Raw genomic sequence first — 9115 nt, 5'->3', positions numbered from 1 at the left:
AAGCAATGTGGTTCCTCACAAATAAGAGGGACTGAAAAGCAGGGTCGTATAATGTGGAATAACCTCTACGCTCTACTGTACAACAAAGCTTCACCCTCAGGTGGTTGCGGTCTGACCAACCCTACGGGTAAACACGAAACCCTAGAGGTAAACACAAAACCCTACAGGTAAACACGAAACCCTACAGGTAAACACAAAACCCTACGGGTAAACACGAAACCCTACGGGTAAACACGAAACCCTACGGGTAAACACAAGCTCCTAACTCACGGTATTTTCCCACTTGAATTGCGTTAAGGAAATTGAGATATTACCAAGGTTTGTTTGAAATGCTTTGGCAAGTATGTGACTAATTTTGTATGTAAATCTTTTATGTGTTTGAAAGAGTGTAGTTTCAAGGATACCTGCTAATTAATAAATGACACTGCGTGTTTAAAAAATCTTACATTACAAGCAATGAGGTGCGTACCCACACGAAAAACTCAACATATTCCTGTATTAGACATGGACTGAAGTAAGCTGTTGATCCAAAACCATGAAACAAACAACAACAAACACCGAAACAAAACAGACAAACGAACAATTAACGAACACCTAAACAGAGAGCAAACACAGGAGGTGACAGAAGCTTACAGAAGCTTGAGAGTGAATGCAATGTTAATGCTCTGTTTAAATGTGGCAAATGTTCTCTAATGACGAGCCACCTGTATGTTCCCTGCTTCAGCAGACTTTGTACACCGACTGGCTACTGACTGACATTAACCCAAGAATATTGATGTTTATGGTGCCGTCAGATGGGCTAACTGCTTCAATAACACAGGATCAAGCTTTGCAGACAGGCCAGGGCCTGGAGGGAGGCTAATAAAATCACTCACGGAACATCATATTACTGGTATTTTCATATTGCACTGTCTGTTTTTTTTCCCCCATCTTGATTGGAGCTCAAAGAACAGGTGCGCGTGGTGCCAAGCCAAGCTCCTCCGTGATCAAAAAAAAAAAAAAAACAACAAAAAAAATTGATGGAGCCCATTTGTCCAAATCTAACCAATCAGTTTGATTTATCTTCCCCCTAACAGAGCCGCAATGCAAATCTCTCTTTGATCTTTCTCTCTCTCTTTCCAAAGGCGATACTTCGTCCATCGTTAAGGTTTTTATAATATTATGTCTTTTTAGTGCAGGTCCAGCTGAGGCCTCGGTTATGTAAGCAAGCTGTTCTTTAAAACAAACAAATATATAAATAAATAAATAAATAGACACCTGCTGCACGAGCACTGATATGTAGTGCGTTCACTGCCCCCAGCTCTTACGTGAACCAGTGCAGGTTTTGATAATAACTTGGATTCCTTTAGCAGTCTTAAAACTTTGACTTTAAAAAACAGCTTTTTTTTTAGTCGGGAGGTTTTTAAGGGAGCATCTGATAAAGAGCATGTTGGTTACTGATGTGTATTTTCTGAATTCTTTTAAGACTTGCCTCTTTCGGTTAAGGAGCCCTGCTTTAGAGGATTGACAAATGCTATTGGTTTTTACCTGACTACTGAAATGCGCTCAGTGTGGGAAAACACGTTAAATAAAACTTTTCAGGATGCTGCACTCAGAATTTCAGTCAGAACCAACAAACAACAGAGCACCTTATTACTGGTACCATATGTTTTTATTGAGAAATTAATACTGAAATTCTTTTCGTGTCAGAGTATGTTTAAACTATTTCTGATGACGCTTATATATAGCTGGGCATAGTCTAATATTCCCCTTTTTACTCCACACATTCTTATTTAGATGTCTTTATATGGCTGAATCAGAGTAAAACATAGATAGATTCGAAGGCATGGATTAGTTCGTTTTAATTAAATAATTCAGTCATCGTAGTTGTAAATAATAGTAAAAGATGTGAAGCAATAATTAGTACTTTTAATTACACAAGTAAATTAATTCTTTAATTACATAACGTTTGCTGGAACAAGAATTTTCCTTTGTATAAACGGTTGTGTTTGAAAATCATTTGAACGTAATTAATATCTGTCGCTGTTTATCATGCTGAAATCTATGACTGGAATGATTTCGATCCGACTCGTTTCGTATGACATACTTTGTCAATATGGGGCAGGGAAATATTGCTATAATAGAGGCTAGAAATTGTGCTGCACCTGGATACGGTTTTACGCGTCAAGTGCTTGGGTAATAATTGATAGATTTCCTAACACGACAAAAGAGGTCTCGCGTGTGGCCAGCTTGACGATGTGGCGGGCTGTACTACAAAGACCAAATGCATAAAAGGAACAGAAATTATTTCCTCTGTTATTGATGGTGTCTCAAAAAAAGGGGAACGATTCACCGAAACGATGAAAATCACACTGATTTTACTCGCGCTTAAAATCTGGAGCGAGCTTCAACTCACAGCTGCTGACCCCGGGGCTGGTTTACGTACCTGGGATAGATTCAGTAAACTTCCATATCCCGGTGACAAAGCCTTTTTGTACGACACTTTTCCAGACAACTTTTTGTGGGCTGTCGGGACCGCAGCTTATCAAGTTGAGGGAGCCTGGGAAAAAGACGGTAAGGGCAAGTCCATCTGGGATACTTTTACGCGCGGCGGTAACCGAATAGTCAGGGGAGACGTAGGCAGTGACAGTTACCATAACATCCCGGGCGACCTGCGTGCACTGCAGCAGCTTGGAGTCAGTCACTACCGGTTCTCTTTGTCTTGGCCTCGGATATTTCCCAACGGAAGTAGAAGCAGTTACAACGAAAAAGGGGCAGATTACTATAAAACTTTAATACGAGGCTTAAAGGAAATCAAAGTGCAGCCGGTAGTCACGCTGTATCACTGGGACTTGCCAGATAACTTGCAAACCCGCTTCGGAGGTTGGAACAACTCCATTCTCGTGGATTTGTTTAAAGAGTACGCGGATTTTTGTTTCAAAACCTTTGGCGCTGACGTTAAATATTGGATCACCATAGACAATCCATTTGTCGTGGCTTGGCATGGATACGGGACAGGCGTGGTTGCCCCAGGAATAAAAAATGATTCAGATCTGCCGTTTAGAGTTGGACATAATCTTCTGAAGGTAAAATGAGAAAATTAACTGCATCTTAGCAAAAACTACAGCACTATTTCAATCAAATATTGAGTTTGATTTACGGCATGTTGTCACCTGAAATACTTTGCGATGATGAATATTTGATTGGCTCTCACTCAATAAATACTCTAGTAATGCTATTAATACATCTCGAACATACCCACTGCTCAAAATCTCTCTCCTCTTAGACATCACTTTACAATTATTTTCTCCCAGGCCCACGCTGCAGCCTGGCACCTGTATGACGAGCGATACCGAGTTAGCCAGGGAGGTAGAGTGTCCATGGCCCTGGCCTCTCACTGGATCAAGCCCAGCCGGACTCGACAGGAGAACCGCAAGGCCTGTCAGTGCTCCCTGGACTTTGTCCTGGGCTGGTTTGCGCGGCCTCTATTCGTGGACGGCGACTATCCACCCTGCATGAAGCGCAACCTGACACACAGACTGCCCTCGTTCTCCGAAACTGAGAAGGCTTACATCAGGCACACGGCGGATTTTTTCGCTTTGTCTCACGGGCCTGCCCTAAGCTTCCTCATCAATGACAGCCTACGCTTTGGACAAACGGAGGATTTGGACCTGCGCATGTTGCTCTACTGGGTCAATGAAGAATATAACAACCCACCCATTTTTGTGGTGGAGAGTGGCTGGTTTGTCAGTGGCAATACCAAAACGAAAGATGCCAAGCACATGTATTACCTGAAACGCTTTATCATGGAGACCCTTAAATGTAGGCAGAGTGATGTCCGCCAGATTTGTACACTATTAACACAATCCATATCATATTTAAGTAAATATATGAAAAGTAATGACTGAAAAAGGAACCATTTTCTTAGCGCAGAAGGGACAGATTATTGTGTTTATTCATGATGCCAAGTCTGAAACATACATGACGTCGTTTTTGTTTTTGCCCCTTTAGCCATTAGGTTTGACAAAGTGAACGTGATTGGTTACACCGCTTGGTCTCTGCTTGACGGTTTTGAGTGGTACCGTGAATACGGTATACGTCGCGGCCTTTACTACGTGGACTTCAATACACCTGATCTGAAGAGAGAACCCAAAACATCTGCTATCTTCTACAGCAAACTCATTGAGAAAAACGGCTTCCCTCAGCTGCCAGAGAACCGGCCAGCTCAAGGAGTCTTCCCCTGCAACTTTGCCTGGGGAGTTGCCGCTAACTCCATTCAGGTGATAATCCACATTGTTTACATTCTTTGAATATATCTTTAAAAGTGGTGTAACCATATGATGCTACAATATATTTTTAAAGACACAGGACGCAAGAGCTATTGAAAAAATAGCATACAGCATCTTTTAAAATGAGTTTACAGCAATTTGCTATGCCATAATGCACTGTATGTACCATTAATTTCATTGCGTATTTATGTTAAATACTTAAAGGTGCCCTCAAACCATCAGTGATGACTGCTCATGGTCCCCTGCATGAGTGGTGCTGAAGAACCATGATGAACAGTGTACACAATTTATTGCCAGTTGGACACATTAATCCAGGGCCTGTTTGGATAAATGAACAAGCCAGGAGAGACAAGAATACAGTATTTTTAGAAGTTTGCTGAGTGGACAAAAGTCTAAAGTAAATATGTGACTTCATTCAAAACATGAGATGTTAAAAAAAAATTGGATGATTTGTGTACACATTAACTCCAATGTCCTGTAACTTTGAACTTAAGTTGGGCTGAGGGTTGGAGGATTACAGATTTCTGAAAATCGCTGCTGTAGAGACAACACTTGGATGTTATATTTTGGGGGAGGAGGTCTAAAAAAATTGTATTTTGACAAAATGGAAAGGCTTTTCAAATGCAGTGGCAAACATTGTTGACAGAATCATGAAGTCTCTGGGTATTTGATATTTGATGTTTAAAGTGTACGAGGGCCATTCAGAATTGATCCTGAAGCCTTTAGCTCCAAAGGGAACCCCTGCTCCTCGTAGTGGTTTGTTTATACAAAAACAATTATGTTACTGAATTCTTTGAACCCATGTGGTCCGATCTTAGCCAAACACATTGACATTAGAACCTGTGTCATTGGTCATTGGTCCTGTTTGTGGATTAGGAGGCAAAGTTCATCTGCCAGAGCCCAGATACTGAGAGCTGCCTGACCATGCATTGCACCAGGTTCCAGCCAATTACCGCTAGTAACAATAATATTTTATCTCCTATACCTATAACCTTAATGATCCCCTAATTTTCTGTTTCCATTTACAACCACATTTTTTTTCAGATATCATTTCCAGTAACAGGTGTTTGGTAATTGAGTCCATCAACACAAATACAAAACACGTTGTTTGCCTTTGCCTCGGTTTGATGTCATCCATGAATATTATTGCGGCCCAAAAACCGGTCCCATAAACTTGTGATTTGTCCATTTCATCAGGTGGAGACTACTCCCACTCAGTTTGCTGATCCGAGTATTTACATCTGGAACATCTCTGGGAATGGAGAGCTGAAGAAACTGGAGGGCACCCAGGTCCTGCCATTACGCAGAGCACGACACTGCGCTGACTATGCCACCATCCGTCAGCAGGTGTCTGAGGTGCGACGTATACATGTATCCCACTTCCACTTCTCTCTTAACTGGTCTTCCATCGTTCCCACGGGACATGCGTCTGAGGCCAACGATACGTTACTCGGTTATTACCATTGCTTTGTGAGTGAGCTGCAAAGGGCCAATATTACACCTGTGGTGACTCTTTGGCATCACACCGGGAAGATCTCCAGCCTGCCTATACCCATGGAGGCCAATGGAGGTTGGCAGAGCACAGAGACGGTGCGGGCCTTTGCTGAATATGCCAGACTCTGTTTCCGCAGGCTTGGAGCACATGTGAAACTGTGGATCACGCTGAATGAGCCTAATGAGGAAGGCCTGGGCTATGAAGTTGGACATCAGCTACTCCGGGCCCACGCTCTGGCCTGGCGTGTCTACGACAAAGAGTTCCGCCAGGTCCAGGGTGGGAAGGTGTCGCTTGTTCTGCACATGGACTGGGTGGAGCCGGCTTTCTCTTTCAACCGGGAAGACGTCGCACCTGCAAACCGCGTCTTGGACTTCCGCGTCGGGTGGTTTGCGGAGCCCATTTTCGGAAGTGGCGACTACCCACCAGTGATGAGGAGCTGGCTTCAGCAGAGGAATCCCATCGATTTATTCAACTACCATTTGCCCACATTCAGTGAGGAAGACAGACACCTGATTAAGGGCACGTATGACTTCTTTGCTCTTAGCCACTTCACCACCTCTATGGCTTACGATGAAGTTGAGGACAAGTATACCTTTAAGGACAAGTTTGAGGTGCAGCTCATATCTGATGTGACCTGGATTATGTCTCCACGTCGCAACTCTCCAGTGGTTCCCTGGGGTCTTCGCAAGGCCCTCAACTGGGTAAACTCTCGGTACAAGGATGTCCCTATATATGTTATGGGTAATGGCGTCCAAGAGGACACTGCACGGTTCAAAGACAGTCTGCGAGTCTACTACCTTTACAACTACATCAATGAAGCTTTGAAGGGTAAGCTGCTCTCTAACACATTTTTGCTCAAGGTGAGGAGAGATGAACTTTTTTGATAGGTTTAGGACTGGAAGATATGGTTGGTCTGATTGGATCAGACCAGGGTCAAGTTAGTATTTAATCGACTGGGCCCTGTTCCAGTTCAGTTCAATGCTCTGTTTCCTTGTGACCTTGGCGTCTTACCTCAAAGGATAAATGTCAGATTAAATGAAAACATTGTAAGGCATTCTTATTTGGTTTGTTTGCTTCAACTCACTTAGTCCAGGTAGAATTTTGTAACTTTAGGAGAAAAGCACCCAAGGTACAGTAAAAGTAAATAGTTCAAATGACTTCTTGACCCAGGCCTGGATTGTACAGTAACGTATCTTTAGCCCTGGGGAGTTCTGGTTTGTAATACGATGATCCTTCAGGGAGCAAAGCTTACACAGGCTTACAAACATTCACGAACACCTGCTTAATCATTAGACAGAAACACAGAGATACAGCTCAGTGACCTCGCAGTAGTAACCTGTTTAGCATCAAAGCCACCAACGCATGCTGTTTTGCAATGTTGTGTACCTAATTTGGAAAATATCGGCGTACTGATTCTAAGTAACCTGATTGCAATGTCGACTTATCTACAATTGAAATGTAACAGGTAAAGGAGCAAATTAGGTTAAACACGTTTTAACCACTATTTTGCTGGTAATGGCTCTTTTCCCAAATCTCTCTCTCTCTCTCTCTCTCTCTCTTCATCTATCAATCTTCATCTGCCAATCTTCTCTTTTTGCAGCATACACACTGGATAGGGTTAATCTGCAGGGCTATTTTGCATATGCACTGAACGACCAGCGGGATCCAGGGTTTGGCTTGTATGGCCATGTGCAAGATGAGGTCATTGTCAAGTCATCACTGACCCATTACCGCAACATTATTGATCACAACGGCTTCCCCGAACACGGCAGCCCACCTCAGCACTGTCCCCGCGTCACTCAGCATTGTCCCGGCTGCCACGTCCTGGCCAAGCGACCTGTCGTGGGCTTTCTCTCATTGGTGGGTTTAGGCATACTCATCACTCTAGGTTTGACTATATACTATGCGACAAAAAGACACAAATAACTTATTTACTGCGTGTCTCCCTTGACCTCTCTGTCACAAAATTGCTTTAACAATGTAACAACAAAAAAAGAGAAAGAAAGAAAGAAAGAAAGAAAGAAAGAAAGAAAGAAAGAAAAAGGTAGTTTTAGGCAGTTAATGAAGACTTAGATTTTTCTTTGTCAGACTGGTTTATATATAAGTATATAAATCATGACTTACTTGCACTGCTGGGCCGTATCTATGGAGAGTAACAGGGCAGTGCAAAGACTCTTTGGGAGACTGGTGGCTGCATGTAAACCGGAAATGACTTTCAGCAACTGATTCAAAACAGTAATAATATGCTCCAGTCTAAGGCCAAGTCTATAGTGTGTCCTCTGACCTTTAACCTCATCTTGAAAGATATCATCATGAAGGTCCACAGACCTGTAAACTCTGGGCCACTGAAGATGAGGTACCTGAAAGGGGATCAGTCAATCCCCCTGACCCACCACCTCCCCCAAAACTTAAGTTAGTTACCTCATACTTTCCCTTTAGCTTTATCTCTCCCACATTACAGGAGAAGTTGAGTTAAAGGGAAAGATTCTACACATAGACCCAAAGAACACGAAATGACCGTTTGGGTGCTGAGGTCTGTGTTACACATTTGTAGGCAAATGGAGTTTCTTTTTGTGTTGTTTTTCTCATGTACTGTTGTCCACTATGTACCTTCTTCCCTTTACCCTCTAGTTTCTTTGGAGACCTGTTTGTGAATTATGATGAACATGCCATATATACATTTTTTTTTTTTTGGCTTGTGTTTGTTTATTTGCACTTTAAAAATTATTTTGAAGCATTTCCTGTGGGCTGAAAGACACTTATATAATGTTCTTAAAATGAATGTTTGAATACATAACCTGCTGCACTTTTCCAGACTGGCATTATTTAAAAAATCAAATCCACAAGATGATTTTTAATAATATATATATATATATACATACACACACATATATAAATTATTTTTTACTCGTGCTTCTGTTGAACTGTGTGCTATAAATATGTTTCAGCCTTCGAATATGAATGGGATACATTTTTAGTGATTTGTTTAGTATGTGTAAAATAACATCCTCCACATTAAAGTGGCACTGACTCTCTTTGTATTGTCTGCTGATTCTTAGGCTGCAATCATAGTGTTGTCTCTCATTCTCAATAACCCGCTCATAAACCACAGGCATATGTCCCTCATTCTCAAACCATACAGTGGCAGTTTAGAATGAAAGTACAAAAGTCTGAAAATACAAATCATTTTGGTAAGTTCATTTTGTGGGACTTCAAATAATGTGTATCTATTTTCCATTCAAACTGCATTAAGTGACTGCCTTAGAAACACAGTTCATCTGCTATAGTTTTCCAAAATTGCATTTTGTAGCCTTCAATACTAAACAAATTATGTCTTATTTACTGAAGGTTT

General features: G+C 41.9%; 1 protein-coding gene across 1 annotated transcript; it reads left to right on the top strand.

Annotated features, from left to right (window-relative positions):
• Positions 1 to 2208: 2208 nt before the first annotated feature.
• kl (klotho) lies at positions 2209 to 8614 on the top strand. Its single transcript, XM_030792374.1, has 5 exons — positions 2209 to 3065; positions 3294 to 3801; positions 3991 to 4259; positions 5466 to 6591; positions 7364 to 8614. The coding sequence occupies exons 1-5, from the start codon at positions 2340 to 2342 to the stop codon at positions 7687 to 7689; spliced, it is 2955 nt and encodes a 984-aa protein (XP_030648234.1). The 5' UTR covers positions 2209 to 2339; the 3' UTR covers positions 7690 to 8614.
• Positions 8615 to 9115: the final 501 nt, after the last annotated feature.

This window comes from Chanos chanos, chromosome 15, assembly GCF_902362185.1.
Source record: "Chanos chanos chromosome 15, fChaCha1.1, whole genome shotgun sequence".
NCBI classification, from domain to species: Eukaryota; Metazoa; Chordata; class Actinopteri; order Gonorynchiformes; family Chanidae; genus Chanos; species Chanos chanos.
This window is presented reverse-complemented; position numbering and strand designations above follow the sequence as displayed.